The sequence below is a fragment of the Nuphar pumila genome, chromosome 5, assembly GCF_984573655.1.
Source record: "Nuphar pumila chromosome 5, dmNupPumi1.hap1.1, whole genome shotgun sequence".
In the NCBI taxonomy this organism is placed as follows: domain Eukaryota; kingdom Viridiplantae; phylum Streptophyta; class Magnoliopsida; order Nymphaeales; family Nymphaeaceae; genus Nuphar; species Nuphar pumila.
This window is the reverse complement of record NC_143253.1, coordinates 26,848,894-26,875,659: the sequence shown is the minus strand read 5'-3', so window position 1 is coordinate 26,875,659 and position 26,766 is coordinate 26,848,894. Positions and strand designations below refer to the sequence as shown.

The 26,766-nt window shown below is 37.3% G+C and overlaps 1 protein-coding gene across 1 annotated transcript; it reads left to right on the top strand.

Annotated features, from left to right (window-relative positions):
• Positions 1-341: 341 nt before the first annotated feature.
• On the top strand, positions 342-12,314 carry LOC149837206 (coatomer subunit gamma-2-like). Its single transcript, XM_090007276.1, has 18 exons — positions 342-495; positions 868-965; positions 1,064-1,114; positions 1,205-1,318; positions 1,414-1,614; positions 1,712-1,813; positions 4,860-4,967; positions 5,063-5,296; positions 5,759-6,009; positions 6,111-6,282; positions 6,766-6,921; positions 7,012-7,062; positions 9,530-9,670; positions 9,747-9,941; positions 10,017-10,148; positions 10,257-10,430; positions 11,055-11,294; positions 11,717-12,314. The coding sequence occupies exons 1-18, from the start codon at positions 450-452 to the stop codon at positions 11,909-11,911; spliced, it is 2,661 nt and encodes an 886-aa protein (XP_089863402.1). The 5' UTR covers positions 342-449; the 3' UTR covers positions 11,912-12,314.
• Positions 12,315-26,766: the final 14,452 nt, after the last annotated feature.

The following is a 26,766-nucleotide window of genomic DNA, read 5'->3' as shown; positions in this document are numbered from 1 at the left end:
ATGAACCAGAGTATAGTTTGTGAAATTTTATACTGGACTCAGTCCCGACCCGAATTTCCATTAAGACCTGCAAATTTTCAATGTAAAAATGATAAAAAAATGTTATTTTACAGGGTTCTGGTTCATGCATTTCTTATCGGGTTCGGGTATAGTTTTTTTATAATAGACCCGATTAGACCCGGGTCCTGACACGATACCATACCTAAAAATCTTGTCCAAGTCTGGTTTCACCTGAGTCCGAACCAAACCCGACCTGTTGACACCCCTACCAATGGCATTAGCAGCACCTTCAAGTTGGATCCGGGTCCGTATACAGTTGGATCAGGCTCAGGTCGACACCCGCGCCTGCTGGGGTTCTTACGAGACTCAGATCTCGTCTCTGAGAGACGCCTCTCTCTCTCTCTCTCTCTCTCTCTCTCGACACGTAGATCTCTGCAGATCGTCTCCCGATGTCGCAGCCTCTCGTGAAGAAGGACGACGACAGGGACGATGAAGGTACGGATCTCAAAACCCTAATTCTCCATTCCCCTCCCAGCCTTCTGCGTGTTTCTGCTCCTTTTCCCTTCCGATTCGCAGTAATTTTCAATAGGAATGCTTAGATCTGATTTTATAGATGTCGTCCCGTCGATTTTGGGGGTCGATACGGTGTGGTTTTCTCCTTTTTATCGCCATGTTGATAGATTTGGTGAAATTGCCTTTTGTTTCTTGTCGTCAATGCGGCTTGCAATTTTGGTTGATTCGGATCTGTATCATCTTATAATTTGTCATTTTCCCCCTTTCTTCTTGTGTAATTACGTTTTCTTTGATGCTAAGTCGAGACGAAGATTGAGGCTGTTTTTTGACGGTGATGCTTTATGTTATGTCTAGCGGAATACTCTCCCTTTCTCGGGATCGAGAAGGGGGCGGTCCTTCAAGAGGCTAGGGTTTTCAATGATCCGCAACTTGATTCCCGGAGATGCTCTCAGGTTCTGTTTGATTGCATTTCTATATGATATGATTTGAAATTTGCTAGTATGAAATTGAGTATTCAACAGTCTGCTTCTCTGCCATTTGTTGTTTTCAGGTGATCACGAAGCTCCTCTACCTACTCAATCAAGGAGAGACCTTCACAAAGGCGAGTTTGTTATCTATTATTTATTTTCATTTGATTTGGCCTTTCTTTGATGAAGCTTTCCTGATAATTTGAATTTTTCTCTCGATTCAGGTCGAAGCCACCGAAGTTTTTTTCGCCGTTACGAAGCTTTTTCAGTCCAAGGATACTGGGCTGCGAAGAATGGTCTATCTGATGATCAAAGAGATTTCTCCATCTGCAGATGAGGTGACGCAGATCTACTTATAGCAGTGACTTTTATAGTATTTCTAAATTTTCCTTCCTCACCCCTAGGTATTGATTTCTGGTGCTTTTCGTGCCAGGTTATCATAGTTACTAGTTCATTGATGAAGGATATGAATAGCAAGACGGATATGTACAGGGCAAATGCCATAAGGGTTTTGTGTAGAATTACTGACGGAACTCTTCTCGGCCAAATTGAGAGGTACTTGAAGCAGGCAATTGTTGACAAAAATCCTGTTGTTGCCAGTGCAGCTCTTGTTAGTGGCGTTCATCTACTCCAGGTATTATTGATAGCTTCTGCTTTCATCATCATCTTCTTTTTTTCTCAATTGATCACATTCCGGTGAGCAAATTCTAAGGCTTACTGCTTTTGATCAGACAAATCCAGACATTGTCAAGAGGTGGAGCAATGAGGTACAAGAAGCAGTTCAATCAAGGGCTGCGCTTGTGCAATTCCATGCATTGGCTTTACTTCACCAGGTATGATGTTTCTCATCTTTGTCTATGTCTGTTGTGAATTTCAGTTTCCTACCTTGCCCTGAATACTTACTGCATGGCATACTGCTTCATAGTGAAGTGAAAATAATCACCAGCATATGAAGGGCTGGGAACCAGGAAGAAAAAGAAACACAATGTATAAAGGGGGTGAGAGAGAAACTTTGATGAAGAAACTACAAATTCTCACAAGGAAATAGTAAGAAGCTGGCAGTCTTTCCTGCATTCTCATAGAATAGGCTATGTACAGCTTCTCTTGATTGAGTGCCAAATGTAAGGAAAATTGTCAACGATGAAACATCGTGGGCAAGATAAGCTTCTGTTAGAATTTATGGTATCCATTTCACAACTTTATAATTGTTGTGACCTTTTGTTGGCTGGCTGGATTCAACTGTTAGATAAGTGGCTAATGATTTAATGATGATGACTGAATTCACCATCATGATTTATTTGTCTTGAAAAGAATGATAGAAATGTTGCACAGAGCCACAGACTGCAATCCTTTATGTGATGCATATACACATTGAAAATGACAAAGATGTGTGTCATGTCTCCACAGTGGAGCATTGCACTTGGATAGGACCATACTACATGAAAATGGTAGTTGTTTGCCTCTGTGAATCTTTACACCTATTCACGTGTTCTTTTTAGGTCAAAACTTGCCACCTGCCTTCTTTTTTTCTTTTTTCCTCCATTTTTTCTATTGCAATGGGTTTTCTCTTTCTTTTATTTATAAATGAAAAACAGTTCATAGTATGATTGTCACACTGTGTCAGGTTCAGGGGAGAAACCATACAACATGCTTTCCTCTTGAAAATGAAGGTATCTTTCGTTGGGTAGCCCTGCTTCCCTGATAATTTGATGTTCACATCCCTTCCTATTATTATATGATACTGTTAGGAATGGAAGCCAATAAGATGCTAAATCACATTCCAGAAACTTATTCACAGCTTTGTTTGGAATGGGGACTTCCTGTTCTCATCATTGGTGAGGTCAGATGAGTTCATTTTCATGTCAAGCTGGCATAATGAAAAATATAAAAACCGGGAGTTTTCACTCAAGCATCATTCGCAAATGTTGTTGGAGACCAGCTAATGAAGGAAATACTTAGAGTGATAGGATGACAGGAAAACAGTGTAGAGTAGGGGCTTGGTCTTGGAAGGAAAATATAGAATTGAAGAACTTTTGAGGGCTATGAAAATCTTGGACTGCCGAGCAAGATTATTTTTCTGGTAGGTGATTTTAGCTAAAGTGGGCTTCAGCACTATGATCCACTTTTTGGTTGAACAAGTGACTAGGAGAAGATGTCCTTCTGAATGCTTTCAAATGCTGAATAAAAAAAAAAGTATCATGAGTTCTTAATTTCCTGTGTCTAGTGCTTAGGAGGATCTGGATCAGCTTAAGAAGAGCACCTATTGATATCAGGTTTTTAGGTTCTCACTCAAATCTTGTTATAGAACCTCAATTGAACCTTGTGAGGATGACACCCTTTGTAAAGCTTCTGGTCGTGGGGCCAAACTCAATAGAGGATCTTTGCATGGATATGATCAAGGGAAAACTTTGTACTTGAAAATTTGCAAAGACGATGTGTTTCTTTAGCACTCATTTGCAGAAAAGATATTGAATTGGTTGAATCCCTTTTGTTGTGTGTTGGGGCAGACTTAAACTTTATAGAATTCTGAAATGGGAGGTGACTCCAGTGAAGCAAACATGTGGAGAAGCAAGAATTTCATGTTGTTTCTTCTTCATTTTAGTAATGCTTCATGAAGGGCCCTGATGGAATGTGGTCCAAAATGTCTAAGGTTAGCACGGGCTTATCTAGGTCATGACTTGTATAATGAAAGCCCTGTTTGATATAAATAATCTTGGGGAGCCACATAGAACAAGTTGAAATCAAAGCACCTGCTCTAGATGAATTTTTTATTTATTTTTTAAATGATTTTGAGGCGCTTGTAAAGATGAGATTATGTTCTGGGAACCTACTAACAGCCTATATTGCTTAAGGAATCGAAAAACTCCTAGTTTTGTGTTGATGCCAAAGAGCTGCTATGTGGATATCTAGGTTTTTGTTTTGATGCTCAAAGAGGCTGGTAGTAAGGATGTCACTCTTTATATTCAAGCCTAAAATATATAAGATAACTAAAATGCCTCTCTGTGTGTGTGTGTGTGTGTGTGTGTGTGTGTGTGTGTGTGTGTGTCATGTTCATGTTCTGGCATAGGTACTAGCTTCTCTACCATGGGACCTATCATGGATCAATTTTGGTGTATTCGACAAACTCTTCTTGTATGGTGCTGCTATGATATGATGTGATGCTTTCTTTGTTTGCTGATCACCTACTATGAGGATCCTGTATCCCATACATCGTCTTTCTCCTGGGTCCCGTGGTTCCTATGCTGCTGCGTTTCCTGGTCCTTTTCTTTTCGTGCTTCATCATGTTTACTTTGTACCATATCTGCCTTTATTAATGTGGTTTTCTTTGCCAACTTGACAAGTTCTCCTGCCCTAGGGAAAAATAGTTGTTCTGTTAGTAGCATTATTTCATTCATGACTATAATATTACTATATTCAAGATCATTTTGGATTGCTTTATCTATTAGATAGGATTATGAAGAAATACTTCTATTTGGCAATCAGAAGAAATGAGGAAAAAATGCTTGTAGTACATTGCTTTCTCCAATCATATTTTACTTGATCACCTTAGATATCAAATGTTGAGGCCTTGTAGTGAGATCATTGATCATTGGAAAGAATTTAAATCTTTTTATGTGCAAAATAAACTGTTCATGGTTCCAGAAAATTTAGCAGCTTTTTAATGTCCAAATAAGATCTGCATTTATTTGAGTAGTTCTGTGAGTTTTTTTAGAATAGTGCAGTAGCCATGTGGCACAATGTTGAACTGGTAAACATTAGTTTAGTGGAGGTGATCATGTTGGACATTAATGACAAATATTGGTCTTAGAACTTAATTGTTTTTTTGTCATTACAGGTTCAAATAAATATTGGACTATTAACTCTTTACTAAACTTGCAGATTCGTCAAAATGACCGGTTAGCTGTTAGTAAACTTGTCACCAGTCTGACAAGAGGAACAGTCCGCTCACCTTTGGCACAGTGTCTTTTGATCCGTTATACTGCTCAGGTTCTTACTATTTCTCTTTCAGTGTTCAAAAAAGTTTTTATGCATTTTATGTGGATAGCATTGAGTAGGCTTCAAATATCTGTGGTTGTGCACAGGTGATACGTGAATCAAGTTTAAATATACAAACAGGAGATCGCCCATTCTATGATTACCTTGAAGGCTGTCTACGTCACAAAGCAGAAATGGTTATATTTGAAGCTGCCCGAGCAATAACTGAGCTCACTGGTGTTACAAGCCGAGAATTGACTCCAGCTATTACAGTACTGCAGCTATTTTTGAGTTCTTCAAAGCCAGTTCTTAGATTTGCAGCTGTTCGTACTCTAAATAAGGCAGGTTTTCTCTTGTAAACATGTTTTGTGCCCTTTATTTATTTATCTATCTGCATTGATTTTGCTCAATATACATGCTTTTAGAGGATGTTTTTTATCACATCGATAAATGAAGCAAAATTCAACCCCTTTAGAGGGTTTAAAGCTCAAGCCTATTCTTTATTTGTTTGTTTAGAAACCCTTTTCTTGACTCTCACTCCCCTCCCCCCCCCCCCCCCCCCCCCCCCCCTTTGGCTACCATGACTGATGAACATGAGTCATCTAACTGGATCTTTGTATCACTTCATTTAGTGGTGATTTAAAGTTGGCCAGAGTTTGTCTGTTTCACATTATATTTGGGAATGTCATTGAGGCAACTTCCTTTGCCACTTAATTGCAGTCTTATGTTTTGCTTTTAAATAATGATTATACTTTTGAGGATGCCTCCCTTTGTTAATCTTTTGTCTCATAAACTTCCTGCAGGTTGCCATGACACACCCTCTGGCAGTTACAAATTGCAATATAGACATGGAAAGTTTAATATCAGATCAAAACAGGAGCATTGCTACTCTTGCAATTACTACCCTCTTGAAAACAGGCAATGAATCGAGTGTAGATCGACTGATGAAGCAAATTACCAATTTTATGTCTGATATTGCAGATGAGTTCAAGATTGTTGTGGTGGAAGCTATTCGATCTTTGTGTCTTAAGTTTCCACTCAAATACCGTACACTGTGAGTCATGCCAACTTCATGATCATTTTCTTATTCATTCTGGGTATGCTTCTTGCTTGTGTTGAAGGTGACATGTTTGTCTGTTTCTGCTTATTTTCCAGGATGAACTTCTTAAGCAACATTCTCAGAGAAGAAGGAGGTTTTGAGTACAAGAAGGCTATTGTTGACTCGATTCTTATTCTTATTAGAGAAATTCCAGACGCTAAAGAAAGTGGGTTGTCTCACCTTTGTGAATTCATTGAGGACTGTGAATTTACTTATCTTTCAACTCAGGTAAATTTTACTGTTAGCAGTCAACCCTGATGATTTGGAATTGCTGGCATTCTCTTAGTTTCTTTCCTGCTTATTTGGTTTTATATGTCATCTTGGTTAGAGGCATCTTCATGAGAATAGAAAGATCCAGATTGAAGTTCTCTTTTAAATGTTGACTCAACCCAGGGATTTCTTTGGTAGACAATGGATTTTGGATTTGCTTAATCACAAGAATCCAAATTCTTGGGATTTTTCTTTCCACTTATTATTATGATTATGACCTCATTGATTTTATTACTTTGTTTCCCTTTTAGTTATGGATCATCATTAGATCCATTAATTTGCCCTACATTAATTCTCTGAAACATATAGTTCCAGTCATTAGGTCCAGGAACCTGGGGACCACTTACAAGGGTAATACCTAAATGTTTGTATATTTGTTTGTTAGCTTAACAGGAAATATAGTCTGCTTAGCCTATGTATAATTTTTTGCCACTGTTGTAGATTCTTCATTTCTTGGGGAATGAAGGGCCAAGGACATCGGATCCTAGTAAATATATTCGCTACATATATAATCGGGTTATCCTTGAAAATGCGACTGTAAGGGCAAGTGCTGTAAGTACCTTGGCAAAGTTTGGTGCAATGGTTGAATCGTTGAAGGTACACATAGTCTGATTGAAATTCTCATGTAGTTATTACTTAATGGTTGGTTATTAACGTAGATTGAAATGTATTTGTAACTTGATGCAGCCTCGAATTTTTGTTCTGTTGAGGCGTTGCCTGTATGATAATGATGATGAGGTAAGTTTGTCTGAATATTCATTTCATATCATAAAAATATATCCCGTGATTTCTCTTTAAAGGTTAATCATATAATAAGGAAAGATCAACTTTTTTCTTTTTTTTTTGTTTATTCAGTTATTATTCATTTGTGCATCCATAGGGTGCATCTACATGGCTTAGATCTGTTCTTTCTCCTTTATTCTTTATATTTTTATTTGAGGTTCTTTGGACATGCTTCTAGGTGTTCTTCCTTTTAGATTGATGGTCTAAATGTGTTTTGGTCTTTCTTAACTAATGCCTTTATATTATTGGTAGTGTTGATACAAATGAACTTCTGTAATTAGGTTATCTTTTTTATACAAATGTCCTTCCTTCCTGCATTACATCCATTCCCATTCCTCCCTGGAAAATCTCTGGATAACTTTTGACTTTCCTTTCTAAATGGATGAGATTCCTAAATAAGTCTTGGATATGAACCAAGCTCCTTGTAACTCGTCTCATTTTGTCTCAATAATCAACTTGTTCAGGCTTGTTGTGAATACCCTCATATTCAGCTTGCCAAGTCTAGTTTGCAACCTTGTTATGCTTAAGTAGCCGAGCAAAGGCTTGGTAGGCTCATATTCCAGATGCTAAAGAAAGTGATTACTACTGAATGAGTTCAGTTATGTCTTATATTCAAGAGGTTGGGAGTAATTCTTCTCTTTGCTTCCTTGAATGTATTCAAAGAAGCATGGGAGTTCAATTCTCCTCCTACTTCTTTTCAAAATATTCTTTTATTCAGACAAGCTTGCTTGAGCCCATGATGAGGCAAGCTTTATGTTATATTAAGCCAAAACAAGCCAAACTTGATCAATGTAAGCTTGACTTTTCAGCTTGTTTACTATCCCTACTCCTATAAATGATGCTTTGCTCTTTATAAACATCTGGGTTTCTCTGATGAAGAGTTTGTGGCATTTAAAAAAATATTACATTACATAAAAACATTTTGATACTCAATGTTGCAAAAAGCATAGCATAAGGTATATCAGAAGGGTCTAAGTTGTTGTATTGTGTTGCATGGTAAGATACATGGAAAAAAGATTTACAATTTGAACAAAGAAAAGAAATTTATTTGACAAGTGTTTGATCTCAAAGAAAAAAATGCTTGTTTGAACAAAGAAGAGTAAATATAACATGAATGAATATGCAACAATTGGCAAATAATGGATGACATGACCAATAAAGGAAACCATAATTGTCAAATATCTTGCAATAAGCTGATAGCACCCTTTTAAGCCAAGGTTGCCAGAAAGGGAAACGGAAACGAGAAACAAGACTTTCTAAAGTTCATGCGAAACAGGAAACATGATATATATATATATATATATATATATATATATATATATATATATATATATATATATATATATATATATATATATATATAGGGAAATGAAAACCTGCCCAATGGAAAACCCGCCCAAACCTCCCCAATGGATGTTTTATTGGATTTTTGGTGTGCTCTTTTTTTTTTAATTCTGACTGTACAGATGTGATCTATATTCTTGTTTTTATAGGAATCAGTTCTTGGAGCATTTGATTCCGATGCATGGATAAGTTTTTTATAAGTTTCAAAATCAATGACGTACAATTTTCATAAATTTTTGAGGCTTCAAATATGATTTGTTTGAGCTGGCCGTCTAGCTCATGCATGCCGAACTGAGCTCAAGCTTGTACATGCTCAAGCCAGACAAACTGAACATGAGCTGGCTTGTTTTAAAAAAAGAACCTCTTTTCTAACTAACACATAGTGAAAATCAAACTCATGACTTTATATTCAGGTGCATGGGCTCCATGCCCATTCAACCAACTGAGCTTCCTTATTTTTTGACAAGTCTGAATGAGCTTTAAGCGAGCCGAACAGAACCAAGCTACGAGCAGCTTGGTTCATTTATCAGCCCTATATTTTTTAATTAGGTAAACCACTTCTTATTCTATATAGGTTACAATTTTTTATGCTTCTATTTGTTCCTCTCTCATCTGTTTGTTTGGATAAACTTGGATTTCCAACTTGTACTTGCAATCCTCTATGTTTCCAGAGATTGTTAGGCCAACATATCATTGCCATCTAGTGATTGTTGCTGCATCATGCTGCATCAATAATGTAGTGTTCTGTCAATGCTACCATGTTCTGTACAACAACAACAACTACGCCTTCATCCCAAAATAATTGGGGTCGGCGATATGAACCAAAAAAGAAAATCATTATGGGTCTTCCACATGAATCCTTCTCCTCCAATCATTTATATCCAATGCCATGTCCTCGGTGAGGTTCAAAGCATTCATATCCTTTCCTATCACCTCCATCCATGTCTTCCTAGGCCTATCTCGACCTCTTTTAACTAACATATTTTCCCATTTCTCCATCCTTCTAACTGGAGCATCATTAGGCCTTCGCCGGATATTTACCATGTTCTGTATAATGCTTTTTTTTATCTGGTAACAGGTTCGAGATCGGGCAACTCTTTATTTGAACTGCCTTGGAGATGATGGCTCATTTGGCGAAACTGACAAAGATGTGAAAGAATTCCTTTTTGGTTCACTAGACTTGCCTCTTTCTAACTTGGAGACAAGTCTGCAGAATTATGTATGTTCTTGGCAATGCCTAACTTGCATGCACGGAAACATATTTCATCCCTCAGTTTTGTTCATTTTTGTTACAGGAGCCTTCTGAAGAACCTTTTGATTTCACTTCGGTTCCAAAAGAGGTCAAATCTCAACCTCTTGCTGAAAAGAAATCTCCAGGCAAAAAGCCAACTGGCATTAGTGCTCCTCCAGCTCCAACATCTGCTGTCGACACCTATGAGAGATTGCTTTCCTCCATTCCTGAGTTTTCCAACTTTGGAGAACTTTTCAAGGTTTTCTACTTTTTACTGTTTTTGCTTAGCTTAGATTCAGGATTTGAATGATTATTCATATTGTTTTTTTTTCAGTCTTCAGCCCCCGTAGAGCTTACAGAGGCAGAAACAGAGTATGCAGTCAATGTTGTCAAACATATCTATGATAGTCATGTTGTATTTCAATACAATTGTACAAACACAGTACCTGAATTACTGTTGGAGAATGTAAGTTTAGATGTTAATGAGCAATTTTGATATGCTACTACATTGTCTTGACAGAGGAAGACTTAAAGTGATGTTGCCTCATCTTTAATTACCTTTTCTTGTTTTCAGGTTACTGTTTTTGTAGATGCTTCTGAGGCTGAAGAGTTTGAAGAAGTTGCATCCAAATCTTTGAATTCCCTGCCTTATGACTCACCAGGGCAGACATTTGTTGCCTTTGAAAAGCCTGAAGGCCAACCTACGGTTGGGAAGTTCTCAAACATGTTAAAGTTCATCCAAAAAGAGGTAGTCTTTGAAGTTACACCCATTGATTTGCTCAACGTTTCCCTCTATGGTCCCTTTACCTCCTTATCAGCATTCTTTTTTTTTAAACCTTTCTTTGCCTGACCAAAATTGAATTTCAAAGATGAATCCACTTGGAACTTCTCCTTGTTGAATGAGGACACTTACAGGCTTCTATCAAGTTAATGTTATGAAGATTGAGCGTACTCATAACTAGGATTAATTTCCAAACTTATCAAGTTGACCTGAACTGTTGATGAGATACCTCATGAATTCTGAGAGAGAGAGAGAGAGAGAGTATAGGGGTAAGTACGTCCTGATTGGCTGAGCAAAAGGTTGGTGAGGGTAGGTGGTTACCATCATACGTATTGGCTGGTTGATAGCTCTCAGTTTCAAATGCCATTACACACAAAATCAATCACACACATGCACACACACACACACACACACACACACACAGAGAGAGAGAGAGAGAGAGAGAGAGAGAGAGAGAGAGAGAGAGAGAGAGAGAGAGAGAGAGAGCATAGTTATTTTAACTTGCATGACTGATTTAGAACTCTGTTATCTAAATATTTGCATGATTGGGAACTTTTTGTTCATCTATCTGACTGGTCTGAGGTGGTTCAGGTTGATCCAGCTACAGGGGAACCAGGGGAAGAATCTGTTGAAGATGAGTATCAGTTGGAAGATCTGGACGTTGTTCCAGCCGATTACATTTTGAAGGTTGGAGTTTCCAACTTCAGAAATGCATGGGAAAGCATGGGTGCAGATTTTGAGCGTGTAGATGAGTATGGACTTGGTGTGAGAGAGAGCTTGGCGGAGGCTGTGAGTGCTGTCATCAATATTCTTGGCATGCAACCTTGTGAGGTACATTCATCTCATGGAATGCTGATAGTTTTTTTTTTCTGTTTCTTTTTAAACATCGGAAAAAAAACTTCGTGTTCCTAGAAAAAGAAAAAAAAGAGATACACGAGATAAACTGCTTGCTCCATAATGCATTATTCCTAGTTACCTCTTTCATGGTGCATCAAATCACCCTTTATTGAAAATCTTTAAACAGTGAATGCAGAAAACAACTTTTTTTTTGGAATAATAATGATTTCGGTAGCATTTCTCGAGAGATTGACTAATAAGTTTGCGGGTAAAGTTTAAGTGCTCATTAACACGTTTAGTAATGAATATGGATGGTTATTTTTAGGAACATTTAGGATTGTTCATTTTGGATAAAGGCTGTTGAATCTGATTGCATGGTTTGTCTCATAGTATGGCTTTCTGTTTTTCTTTGGCAGGGCACGGAGGTTGTCCCCAGCAATTCAAGGTCCCATACATGTCTACTGTCTGGTTTGTTCATAGGCAATGTCAAAGTCTTGGTCAGGTTATCCTTTGGCATGGATGGACCAAAGCAAATTGCCATGAAGCTTGCAGTCAGATCTGAAAGTCAAGAGGTTAGCGATGCCATTCATGAGATTGTCGCGAATGGCTAATATAAGCAAATTAAGCTCAGTTTTGAGTCATCAAATTTGTAGTTGCAGTATATAGAGGTGCGTTGAAGAAGATTGAATTTTAGGAACTATTTTGAGAATTTGCTTGGGCAGAATCAAACCCCTTTTTAGGGATTGGGTCTCCTGGTTGGTCTCCGAGGACCAGAGTAATTCCTTTGGGAGGTTTAGGTTTTTTCCGGCTTTTTCTCGTACGAACAGGTCAGAGCTCATAGTTGTTTTTTTCAACATTATATTGTTCTCCATCTGAGACGCTGGTCGGTATGGTGCATTTGTGAAATTGTTGCAAATGCATCAAGATTGGCAGACTAGAATGAGAAACGTAAGACATTATTGTTTTTTTTTTTCACATTTATTCCTATTGTATGCAGAATTGCCTTTTCTTTCAGCTCACGAAACAAATGAATGAGAGAGATGTCTTCTTGGTTGTATGTGGATTGAAAACCGAGAAGTAGCTTCATGTTCAAATGTTCTGTTTTGTTTTTGTGATCGAGCCAAACATTCTACCAAATGTATCTTGTTTACAAGCCCAAAGCTTGAATAAAAATCATCCATTTTTTTTACGTGCTCAAGGACGTGCCCCTTTGTTTTTATGATCCCATGCTTACTCTTGGATTTGAACGTTCATCAAGTTAATGTTATGGAGCAAAGCTCCATGTTCTGTACGCAATTGATAGATTTGTGAAATGGTCCATGCGTTTCAAAGCCTTCAATTGTCTCAGGCTTATATATTTAGTAGGAGCAACAAGAAGCCACTCAAGAAAAACGAGTAGCAAGTAGCAACAGATCGAGAGGGAAATCTTTGCACGACCACCGATCCGGGGATGTGAAACTTGAAGACTGGTGTGTGTTGAGTAATCATTTGGGGTCCAGATTCTGCCACACTTTAGATCTACTCCATTATATTGTTTTCGAATATGGACCTTAATAAGAGCCAAGCATACATCTTGATGGATTCCGACTTATATGATCCGACTTTTGAATTATGAGTGATGCTTTTCTTGGATTTGTGCTTGAAGCCTTGAATATGGACGTAATTAATTTGATCTATGTGCCCTTTTTCTTTAATGTAAAGCTCTTACCCGGTAGGTCTTGCAAAATTTGGACTCAGAATCAACCTTACGATATTGGATCTGGTTCTGATCTTCCTTCAGGCTTGCACACATCACTTAAAACTCAGAATCAGATTTACTATGATCAGGCCCATTCTCCGCCTTACTGTGTGGGCCCTGCAGTGTGTGGTTTCAAGGCTGTGAAAGGGTTGGATGCCACTTAATCGTTTTTAATGGAATCTGAATTTGTTCACCTCAGTTGGCGCAATGGGCTTAGGTCAGATAAGCAGGACTTGATCACTTTTCTTTTTCTTTTTTTGATAGGCAAGCTGAGGTTAAGCAGACCCCCACCAGTTATATTCAAGCTGGGGTTAGGCAGCCCCCCACCAGTTATAAAACCGTACCATTGGGTTTTGAACTTGCATCGTCCCAACACAAGGTGGCGTGCACTACCTAATCCTACCAGACAAGCGGAGCCCCTGTTGGTAGGACTTGATCACTTTTTTGAGCTATTAGTGTCAAACTTTGATCCGACACATTAGACAGATTGATTCTTGTATACAAATCAATGGAGAAAAAAACTACATCAATTCACAGGTTTGGATTTGGGTCCATGCAAATAGACCTTTGTTAGAATTATCCTTATCTTATCACATCCATACGGTTTCGTATGGATGCGATAAAGAACAAATAACCACAAATGTGGGAACCGTATGCCACAGTTACCACATCATGAGCAGGGTAACAACAAATGGATATGCGCAGGGTAACACACGGTTTGCTGGATAAATATCAAATAACTACAAAATGTGGTAACCGTACGTCACGTTACCACGTTACAGTTACAACATTTTGCGCATTTGCTATTGTTGACTGCATTATCAATCGTGATAATGCAGTTTCCTATTATGGATATTGTTGTAACGTATCTTTTATATATATATATATATATATATATATATATATATATATATATATATATATATATATATATATATATATATATATATATATATATATATATATATATATAAAGTGTATTGTATACCACAGATGTAAAAACATCAATCTGATCGCTTGCCAGCTCCATTCAATGCCACAATTTATCCCCTTGAGGCAACCTCCCTCTGCTGCAAGATGTCATATTCTTCTTTACTATAGATCAAACGAGAATTGTTGCTCCCTCTTTGCTACAGATCTTCACGTCATTGCCACTGCAGAATGCTGCCTCTCTTCACTGCAGTTCTTGAGAGATGACGCCCTTGTTCTCCCGCTTCTGCTAATCGTCAAAAGGAGTTGTGTCGTATCTACTGGTGCCGAGCTACCATCGTATTATTCATGGCTTCTAGCGATCATTTGTAGAAAGATGAAGATGCAACAGATTTCAATCCCTTCTATATACATCATTCCGATAATTTAGCAGCAAGTTCTTATGAAAGAAAATTATTCTATGTAGAAGTGAATGGTGTTTATGGTGCTCAATGCCAAGTACAAGATGGGGTTCGTCAATGGCACCATCACGAAACCCACAAACCCACAAAAAATAGTAGCCGCCTCGGAGAGGTGTAACAATATAGTCATCTCTTGGATTCTTAATGTCATTCATAAACATTTATCGAAAAGTGTTATATATGCTCAAAACTCCACCAAAGTATGTAAGGACTTGGAGGAGTGATTCTTTCAATAAGACAATCCAAGGATCTATCAGATTCAACATCAAATAATCAACATGAAGCAAATCCAATCTTCAGTGGCAGAGTATTTTACAAAATTGAAGGGACTATGGGACAAACTTGATTCACATGCCCCCCTTCCTAAACGCATTTGCGGCGCAATAAAGACTGTGCACGACCGTCAACAATTGGATCACTTCATCCAGTTCCTAATGGGACTGAATGACAACTATGGCACGATTCGTAGTCAAGTTTTTCTCATGCAACCACCCCCAACTGTGTCAAAGGCTTACTCCCTAGTCATGCAAGAAGAGCGAAAACATGGCATGCACATTGCTCCTAATGTCATAATTGAAACCCCTCTTGCTATGATAGTCAAGACATAAGAAAAATCACATCAAGGTTGATCTCGACCACACTGCGATCACTGCAGCAAAGTTGGTTACATCAAGGCTAAATGCTTTCAATTACATGGTTTTCCTAATCGACAAAATAAAAGGAGCATGAGTCAATCAAAAACAAGTGATGGGATGCCGAATGCAAAACAAAAATCCTTCGCTCATACAAGCATAGTCAATGAATCCACATCAAACACGTCATTCACCAAGGATCAAGTTGAACAATTTTTTAATTTTATCAATCAAGGTAATCGAGTAAGTCCACAAGTGCATTTGGCAAGTAATGTTTTGAACTTCACTACTATTGTGCCTCTTTCACAACAATGGATTCTTGACACTAGAGCAACTGATCATATGACCAAATTTTTTTATAATCTTACCTCACCAATACCAACATTTTACCCTCTGTTAACCTTACAAATGAGATCCTAACCCATGTCTCTCATGTTGAAAATACCACTATATCTTCCAAAATAAGTCTTTCAAATGTTATGCATATTCCTGAATTTAAGTTCAACCTAATTTCCATAAGCATATTAACTCAAGATTTGGATTGCATAGCGATTTTTTACAATGATCGTTGTTTGTTGCAGGACTGTGTTTTGAAACTAACAAATGGAGCGGGTAGGAGGTGGAATGGTCTCTACATTTTTTAGAATACCACTGATATTGTCTTGTTGTCTTAACGTCTGCCCACATTTGGCATTCCAGATTAGGCCACATTTCTAATACACATTTGCAAACTCTTGTTAATTCCAATAAAATAGAAGCTTGTTCATTTGATGATCATTGTGACATTTGTCACTTTGCCAAACAATCTCGTTTACCATTTTTCATAAGCTTCATTTCAACTAATGCTCATTTCCAATTGATACATTGTAATTTGTAGGGAGGATACCAAACACCCTTTACTTGGGGTGCTTATTATTTTTTAACTATCGTTGATGATTTTTTCAGAAGCACTTGGGTCTATCTAATGAGATATAAGTTTGAAACCTTGCAGCTTATGCAAGATTTTTTTTCCATGATCAAAACTCAATTCGGTACTCAAATACATCTTCAAAGTGATAATGAAACATAATTTTTCTCAAATAATATGCAGTCTTTCCTTCGTAATCAAGGGGTAGTCCATCAACATAGTCGCATCTACACACCCCAACAAAATAGAGTGGTAGAATGCAAGCATCGTGATGTCTTGAATATGACACGTGCCCTTCGATTCCAAGGTAACCTTCCCATAAGATTTTGGAGAGAATGCATTCTTATGGCTACATATTTACTTAATCGAGCTCTTACCAAAGCCCTACTTGGTAAAACTTTCTATGAGGTTATTTTTAAAAAAAATCCTAGTTACAAGCATCTATGTGTTCTCGGTTGCTTATATTATGCCCACAACATTAATCATTTGCATAAGTTTGACACTCATGCGAAATGATGCATGTTCATTGGATATCCTCATGGCCAAAATACTTATTGAGTATATGATCTTGACAATCAAACCATTTTCACCAGTAGGGATGTATTTTTTCATGAAAATATTTTTTCCTTTCATAAAATAGTTGATGCACCAGAAGATGATGGGAGTGTGGTTCTACCTATACTAATTCTTGATGTATCTCAATCACCAAATAGTGACATCATCACATCTTACCACAATCCAACTTCAGATCCCAATAACGTCGTACTATCCGACCAAGCTCCCAATCCAACCGAAAAGCCATATACTAATTCAGATCCGAACCCAAGGCGCTTAACCAGGCCAAGGTCTCAACTTGGGTATCTCAAAGATTATAGATGCTACACCGTCGTACAAGCTCCTTCATCCGAGACAGACACGTCCAAAGAAACTTGGTATCCTCTCACTAATTTCTTGTCTTATGATAAATTTTTGGATTTTTACAAAGCCTTCTTAGCAGCTATCACCCAAATCATTGAACATAGATCTTTCCTTCAAGTCATCCAAGATCTTAAATGGAAAGAGGCGATGGCAATTGAAATTCAGGCATTAGAAGCTAATCACACTTGGATGCTTGTTTCCTTGCCTGTTGATAAAAGGCTCATCGACTGCAAATGGGTTTATAAAGTCAAGTATCGTTCAGTTGAATCCATCGAGCGATATAAGGCCCGTTTAGTCGCAAAAGGTTACACTCAAATTGAAGGGCTTAATTACAATGAGACATTTGCGCCAGTTGCTAAACTTGACACTATATGATGCTTTCTTGCCCTAGCTGTCATCTTTCAATGAGCTATTTATCAATTTGATATCAACAATGCATTCTTACATGGTGACTTAGAGGAAGAAGTGTATATGAGTCTTCCTTCAGGATTTTCAAGTGAAAAGAGTCGAAAGTTTATCGCTTGAATAAGTCTATTTATGGACTCACACAATCTTCACACAATTGGTTTGCGAAGTTTTCATCATCCTTTAAAAATCTTGGTTTTACACAGTCAAAGGCAGACTACTCATTGTTCTTCAGAAACACCCCCGTTGGCCGCGTGTTCATCCTTGTTTATGTTAATAACATTATTATTGTCGAGAATGATATTGCATATATTGAGAACCTCAAAGTAACCTTAAACAATTTATTCCACATTAAGGATCTTGTGAAGGTAAAATATTTTCTGGGACTTGAGGTGGCACGATCCAAACATGGTATTTTCCTCTCTCAATGAAATTATCTTTTGGATATCCTCGCAGATAATGGTTACCTTAGAGCAAAACCACTAGCCACACCAATGGACCCCTATACTAAACTCGACAATGAGCATGGTGGCATTCTGCATAAAGCCATCATATATCGGTGACTTGTTGAGTGACTTATTTATCTCACCATCACCAAGCCTGACATTGTTTATTTCGTACATATTCTGAGCCAGTTCATGCATCAACCCAGAGTTCCCCATATGCAAGCAACTCTCCGTGTATTAAAATATCTTAAAAGAACACCGGGTCATGGTATCCTTTTTTTTCATCTTCAAAGATTCATTTGAATGGTTACTATAATTTAGATTGGGCCTCTTGACCGATGCCCCAACAATCTACCTCAGGCTATTTCATCCTTCTTGGAGACAATCCCATCTTATGGAAAATGAAAAAGCAGACCACAGTCGCTCAATCCTCGGTTGAAGGAGAGTATCGGACCATGGCCTTGGCATGTTGTGAATTAACCTGGCTAAAATCGTTACTCACTAATCTTGGCATTCGTCATTCACAGCCCATGACGCTATACTGTGATAATCAAGTTGCCTTACATATTGTTGTCAATCTCGTATTTCATGAGTGAACAAAACACATTGAGATTGACTATCATGTTATTCATGACAAAATCCAGTGTGATGAAATATGTATCCAGTTTGTTTCGCCTGTTTTCACAATGTGCATATATATCTTCACCAAACTATTGACGCATGATCATTTTTTATTGGCTCAATAGTAAGTTGGGGCTATTGAACCCACACGCCCCACCTTAAGGGGAGTGTTAGAATTATCCTTATCACATTCATACAGTTTGGTATGGATGTGATAAAAATCAAATAACCACAAATGTGGTACGGTTACCACATCATGCGCAGGGTAACAACAAATGGATATGTGCAGGGACATGGTAACACGGTTTGCTGGATAAATATCAAATAACAACAAAATGTGGTAACCGTATGGCACGTTACCACATTTTGTGCATTTGCTATTGTTGACTGCATTATCAATAGTGATAATGCAGTTACCTGCTATGGATATTGTTGTAACGTGTCTCCTTTTTTTATACGAAGTGTTTTAGGCCCCCATTTCTCATTCTGCCCTACAAGTTTTTGGTGTTTTATTATAGATCTGAACCATTAGATGTGTTTAACATGATCAATTTAGTGAGAATCTACTCTTGGATCATGTTTTTTCCAACAAAAAACATGTTTTTATGAGCTAGGAAAGACTGGTACCTTCATAGCCATTGATTTTGGATCATAAAAAAAAACCAATATACAGATGAGATTTTCTGGTTCCCACTAAACAAAACCTATAGATCACATCTACGGTGTTAGACATAAGAAAAAAATACTTAAAACTATGATTTTTAAAGGGTCTTAACATGACCTAACGAAAAAGGGGCCTAAGAAACACATTACTCATGTATATATATATATATATATATATATATATATATATATATATATATATATATATATATATATATATATATTCAAAATCGTTCAATTCTGGATCTTTTCTTTTGTTTTAGAAAAGAGTCAGAATTCTAAACCATTTTGAATAGCTTAAAAAGAATATCAAAGGTGTTTGCATAATTCCAACTTAGAAATGTATTTATTCTCTATAATTTTATTAAATGAGTCAATTGGTTTGAGCCGGACATTTGGACCACAATTCACATGTGCAGGTTGTGTTCCAACCATAACAGGTCATGCAATCAATTTTCTCAATGGTATACCTTGTTCATATTACCAAAATACCTTTTAAAGATATGTACTCCCCGGTGGACAAAGGAACCTGGGGTTTTCATACCAATGAACTTGGTTTTTCTCTAGTTGTCTAAAAGTAAAAAAATTGTCCGTCTTACTATTAGAAAGAAAACCATGGCATGACTGACTGCCCACTAGTGAGAATGATGGCTTACTGCTGCTGTGAAAGGCTTAAAATGCTTGTTACCGGCTGACTGCTGCTTAGTTTGTAGGAACTTGATTTTCAGTAGTGGCTGCTGGCATAGTGACAAAAGTTTAAAACAGCAATATATAGGCAGCCAAAACCCCACAAGAAATAGATTTTTTTTTTAAAAAAAAAACTCATAATTTTTGGGCAACATATCTGCAATAATAAACAATTTTAAGATTTTGGAAATTTTATAAAAAATATTAAAAAAATACAAATACAGTTTTTTTTGATAAATGGCCATTGAAAACATAAATATCGTGTTTAAATTATGATACTTATGTTTTCATGAAAATATTACGAGAAATTACTGTTTAAAACTTTCAGGTAATTTCTTGCAATATTTTTGTGAGATTTTCATAAATCTCGTAATATTTGTCACACTGGCTGCTGGTCCTTTTCATGTATGGGTCTTTTCCGAATATCACAAATCTGAATGAACCGCTGTGGAGGAGCTGTTTGGAAGCTTGGATTGGGGAGGGATTCGATCATGGGCCTTCCAGCTTGACACCGGACCCCGCTTACCACATGGGGTTTAAGTTTTTGTAATTTTCCATACGGGCAAAACCTTTGTAACATGCTAAAGAAAAATGGGTTATATTAGTTTGGTGAGTACTTTGTGCTCCTAAACTGCTGATCCTGTGCATATCTAAAATAGAATGGCAATTGAAATAGAAGTAGAAGTCCAGGATATTGATTGCAAGTATGGCAGGCAGAGCCAGTTTGGCTAGGTTTATGATCCTGAGGGTGGTTTCTTCATGTAAATATAAAAAATTTGAAATAGAAGTCCCAAAAGCTATTGGGCCGCATGGCGCTTGCTCCCCCCCCCCCCCCCCCCCCCCCCCCCAACCACCACCACCACACACACACACACAATGTTTTGTCAATATGTATTGGTTTCAAAACTATTCAGAGAACTGACCAATATGGATTCCGAAGCCAATAGAACGGAATAGGCCATTTTTACTTTTTTAATAAAAAAACATTAAAATTTAAGAACATTTTTGTTTAAATATTAACATATTAAAAATACTAAAATATTAAGAATCGGATGAGGGTCAAATTGGATCAAACTCAAAATACAACAGGAATAAACCTGAATAAGCCAATTAGCAATGATAGTGACAACACTAGTTCCCCATTCCTAGGAGAAGTAGTCGGAGTCTGTAGTACTGATTTTGGTCAGGGTTTTTTTTTTTACTTGTTTTGGGAAGGTTGGTTGATCCGATCATAGTCATGGCAGGAGAAAATGTGTGCATCTGGGTGGTGGTGCCAGTTCCATGGTCTAAAAATCTGACCATGACTTGGACTGATCAATGGACACTCTGGCCACCTGTATCTCTTGTTACACTTGTTAGCCTAGGGAAGACCTGAACTTCCTCTTTGGTTCTTTCCTTCGATTTTAGTGTGCAAAAATTTTAAAACACAAAGTTTTGGCGCATGATTATTTTTCAAATATTGTTTAAATGAAAAATGACTACTATATGACAAAAATGACATGTTTTCCCAAATGTCCCAAAACTTAACAAAATTTACCCATATCCAAAATCATAAATACCCAACTGTAAAAGGTTTTTTTTTAACCTTCGCATGTGCAAAATTCACGAAGTTCATACAATATATCACTTTGCTAGTCAGGTATCGCAAACTCTCACTTAAAAGGAAGTTCACACATTTATTTTTTTGGACATCATGAAGTTCACATAATTATATTTGCGAACATCATGTTAAACTCAAACCTCGAAACTTTGTAAATACTCAGACTAAGTTCACATGTATATCCTCTTAAATATGTGAAGTTTCAAATATGTGAAGGTCCTCCCAAATATGTGAATTTCCTCCTAGGAGATCCGCAAATACAAATCGATCTGCACAAATTTTTGGCATGTGATTTTTTTTAACTGCATTAATTATAACTCTTGATGTTTCATACTAAAAATAATAATGTTTCACATTTTAAGGTTTGTTTTCACTTTTAAAAAGTGACGGTAGAGGAGATTTTTGGAATAAGGAGATGTCATGGTTGAAGTAGAGCAGATTTTGGAGAAGATAAGAGGTGAATATGATAAGGTAATAAATGATGTTGATGGTTTTTAACAAAAGGAGAAGATCTCGATTATGGAGAGTGCACAGAGGAGGTGGTTTCACCTCAATCATTTGCTTAAGAGAAGAGAGGGTTTGAGGACAAAAATAATAATCTGATTGGAAATACGAAGCCAAAGGTCAAACCTTTGATGTTGAGCTGTCTTATTGGAAATGAGCTCTTGGAGGAACAAATGCATGATACGGGTTGGATTGCAGGATTCACAGGCTCAAAAGTCAAATTATAGAGGAGACAATTTTGTCTTAATCATTTGATCGAGAGAAGAGAGGGTCTGCGAAAAAAAAAACAATAACCTAACTGGCATTGAGAAACAAAAGATCAAACCCTCTAATGTTGAGTTATGTACTGTGAATGTTTGTAATATGCTCATTTTTTAAATGAATAAAATGAATATATGTATGAACAAGTTCATTTTAAAATGACTTGAATGAATATATATATATATATATATATATGGGTATGCTCATTTTTTAATGAATGTAATGAATGGATATATGTATGTGATATTCTTATAAAATATATTTGTGTCTCTCTACACAATTAGATATGTATTCTTATAACATATGTGATTTTATTGCATTATTTGTGAAGTTACGATTAAAAAAGGTTCACATAAGTTATATTTGTGCACTTCGTGAGGATCATAAAAAAAATGTATGAATGTATATTTAATTGAGGATTATAAAAAAAAAGAATAGAGGTTTGCATGGTCTCCAACAACTTTAGTATAAAATATGTTATTTTACTAAGATAATTGCGAAGTTATGATCATAAGGAGGTTTACAAAACTTTTTTTTGCACGCTTCATAAAGACTACAAAAAAATAAGTGCAAACAAACATTTAAGTGATGGTTAAAGAAAGGAGAAAGAAAGTTCACACGGTTTTTCGTGGCTTTGGTATAAAATATGTGACTTTACTATTAACAAAGAAGATCACATAAATAATATAATTTTTTGCATGCTTCTTGAGGACCGGGAAAAAAAATATGTGCAAATATACATTTAAGTGAGGTTTTGCCTTAACCGATAGGTGGAATAATATATTACACAAACTGCATGAAGTTTGTTTGTGTGAAGGGTAAAAAGGTCTAAAAAAGTTTTTATTTGTGGTTTTGGACAACGGGCAGATTTTACAATTTTAAGGCATTTGGTAAAACACATCAATTTTGTCACAGCCAATTTTCATTGTTAAAAATACACTTAAATGTTTTCATAGTAATGAACAAATGCCACATTTATTGAAATGCCCTATAATTTTCAAAATCCACCGAATGTCCAAATTTACAAATTTTTTATTATAAAAGACCTTTTTGCCCTTTCGCACACGCAAATTTTCTTCAAATATGCAAACTTCCTCTCAAATATCCAAATATACCAATTTTCTCTCAAACATGTGAATTTTCTCTCACATTTATGAATGTCCTTTTGAATGTGCCCCTTATACAATTTTATTAAGAGGAAGCTCACACATTTTAGAGACATTTGCAACCATGAGTTGCATTGGTCTTCAAAGCGTTCACACATTTTTTAACTAAACACTCACATTTGCAAATGTCCTCACACATTTTCAAACATCTTCCTGCATATGCCCCTTATGCGATTTTATTTAAAGGAGTTCACATATTTTGGGGACCTTTGCAACTCATGGTTGTGAATGTCATATTGTATTTGCAAATGTCAGATAAAGAGCCTTATACTTGGTATTTACAAAAGTGCCTCTAAAGGTAAAAAAACTTTTAGTGACGGTTCAAAAGTGTCGCTAAAGAATTTAGGAAGAAATTCACATATTTAAGAGAAAATTTGCATATTCTCATATTCAAGAGAAAATTCGCATATGTAAGAGAAAAATTACATATTTAGGAGAAAATTCACATATTTGAATATTTGGGAAGAAGTTCATATGTTTCAAGGAAATTCGCTTATGTGAAAGGTAAACAGATCCTTTTATAATAAAAAATTTGCAAATTTGGACATCAAGCATATTTCAAAAATTATAAGACATTTTGAAAAACACATCATTTTTGTCATACGATCATTTTTTGAACTGAAAAAACTGAAGTAGGTTATACGTGCACCCCCCGAACAGGCAGGTGTGTGTTCACGGGTCCGAATGAGCACCACATATGTAAGCATGTGTGGCTTGTATCCCCATGTTTGTCAGCACTAGTTAGCGTCGGAGTCCGGTGTGGTTGCAAAGACTTAAGTACTCTTTCCTCCATTGGTGCCATAAAACGATGATTCTAGAAAAGGAGCGGTTGCAAAGACTTAAGTACCCCGAAGATGGTCATTTAAGACCCAATCCCTGCACTACAGAATTATCCAAGAAAGGAATCCCCCCTGAAGAAGGCCATGAACATCAACCATCTCTCTCTCTCCCTTCTCTTTTTGCCTTTATGCATATCCAACAGACGATCCTACACTGCTCCATCAAGCACCGACTGATTTGCACACTGACTATAGCATGGTTCAACTTGATGAATTGTGGAGCCTGATTTAGAATTTTTGCCCTTACATGAGGGGGGAGGGGGGGGTCCGAGGGCTCCCCCAGCGCGGGTCCCGCTTGTAACTGTATAAATTCTTTATTTTCTTTCCCTCTTGTAACTATCAAAAAAGAGCAGTAAAGTTTTTCTTCTGGGCGACCATGGTTTTTTACTCCCTCTCGGATTTGAGGGAAGGTTTTTCCATGTAAATATGTGTGTCATTGTGTTTTGTTTGATCGTTATTGTTTATTATTTCCTTCGGTTGTTTCTTGCTCATGGTTTTTGTAACACCCTTTCCCGCCATTGATGTCATGAAACGATGATTGTAGAAAAGGATAAAATTTCTTCTTTTTTTCGCTATGCAATTTACGAAAATCACATTGCAATTTGCCTTTTTTTTTGCAACGCGATTTAGCGATTTACGAACATCGCATAGTGATTTACAGTTTTTTTTTGCTACGTGATTTTTGTAAATCACTACTCGATTTAGCGATTTGCCATTTTTTTTGCTACGCGTTTTTTTGTAAATCGCTACTCGATCTAGCGATTTATGAAAATTGCGTAACGATTTGCCATTTTTTTTGTTACGCGATTTTCGTAAATCGCTACTCGATTTAGCGATTTGCCATTTTTTTTCACTATGCGATTTTCGTAAATTGTTACTCGATAGCAATTCCCCATTTTTTTCGCTACCCGATTTTTGTAAATCGCTACTGTGTAAATCGTAAATCGCTACGCAAAACTCTGCCCCCTTGAGCACGATCTTCGTCGTGATCAGGCTGTAATCGCCAACCATCCCGATGGTAGTCTTGAGGTCCGTGACGGGGAAGCCAGAGAGGAATGTGTCATTCTCGACGTTGGCGGGGAGGTGGGTCCTGTCGGAGAGCACGTCGTCAGAAGTTGAGATGAGGACTTCGCGGCGCCAGAACCCGACCAATGTCTGCCAAGACTTGAGGGTGCAAACGCCCGTGTTGAGCAGCGTCAGGGTAGCCTGGAAGGCATAGCCCTGATCGGAAGTATTTTCGATGTAGGGGTAGATGTGTCAGTTCGCTCACCTGGAAGATTTTGTTGTAGGTGTCCCTCGAAGGCGGCGGAGGGGCCATTGCAGTCGATTGCCCGCTGGACGAGGGCAACATTCCAACCATTGCTAGCAGGAAGAGGACGATGATCTTCATCGGATCGTCAGTTCTTTGCCTCTCTTAATTTCTTTTTCTTTTTCTTTTTCTTTTTCTTCTTCTCGATATATATATATATATATATATATATATAGAGAGAGAGAGAGAGAGTTTTACAGTGTTTCACGGGGAAGAAGAATAAAATGATGGAAAGTTCAAATGGAAAAGAAAAGGAGAGTGCTTTAGTCTGAACGTGTAATTTCATAATACAGAAGGACATTTTCATTAAACTTATATCTACCTTTTTTATATGTTATTTTATTATAAAGCTATCATGGGTAACAGGGGCGTAGCTAGGATTCATGTGAGGGAGGGCAAACAGGGGTGTAGCAAAAAAAAATTTATTTGTGCGATAGTCGGGGGTTCGGGGGCAGCGCCCCCGAAAAATTTTTTTTTGAGATAAAATAAAAAATGGCTACAATTATTAATAAAAATCTATTTCATATGGACAAATCAAACTATTTGCTGCAGACAGGGCTGGGCTAGGACTGGACTGGGCTACAAAAATGGATAAAAATCTATTTCATATGGAATCAGGGCTGGGCTAGGACTGGGCTTTAAAAAAAAAAACAAAAAAAAATTAACTGTTTCAGGAGGCAGGACTGGGCTACAGCCCAATCCTGCCCCCCCTAGCTACGCCCTTGGTGGGTAACATTGTCCTATAAATTATCATGGGTCCCAAGATATTCCTCGGTACACACTTGAACACGAATTTGTCTTTTGGGGAGAACACACAACAATCTCCCCCTAGAGTTTACTTTTGTCATCACAATCAAGCAAAAATCTCCTTTGTTTGTTTAGTTTGTTGGTTATGCACCGGATGGAGAGTGAGAGTGAGAGGCTGCATCCTCAACCTATTGGTGATGAGAAGCATGATGTGTCTCATAGCCTTGGGAAGGGCTCACCGTCGCTTGGACTGTCATGGGCGAGAGTGGTGGATGGCACATCAGCCGAAGGACTTACGTTAAAAGAAATGACGGTTATGCATGGTTCTAAGATGCGTTAGGAGATCTCCACCGACCGTCATGATGAAATGATGGTTGTTTTCAAATGGACTCTCCTGGTAGGTTTTTCTGGTGGCAAATACCGAAAGCATTTGGAACCGAAAGCTTAAAAAATTATGAAAATTTCATGATTCGATTGAATAGGTTGGAAGAGATGGCTCATGTTCTAAACTGTGATCCGAGCATTTGTGCAAGCATATCCTTAGCAAGCAAGCATGTCTTGGCGAACAGTCACACAAGGTTCAGGTTGTGTCACAATGGCGTATACAACGCCCCACATCATTTATTAGGGTG

What these genes read in the sequence shown, in the direction of transcription:
- LOC149837206 (XM_090007276.1), top strand. Translation starts at nt 450, where the DNA reads ATGTCGCAGCCTCTCGTGAAGAAGGACGACGACAGGGACGATGAAG. An exon ending in ACTTTGGAGAACTTTTCAAG is followed by an intron (nt 9,942 to 10,016) that starts GTTTTCTACTTT and finishes TTTTTTTTTCAG; the next exon opens with TCTTCAGCCCCCGTAGAGCT. An exon ending in TTGGCATGCAACCTTGTGAG is followed by an intron (nt 11,295 to 11,716) that starts GTACATTCATCT and finishes TTTCTTTGGCAG; the next exon opens with GGCACGGAGGTTGTCCCCAG.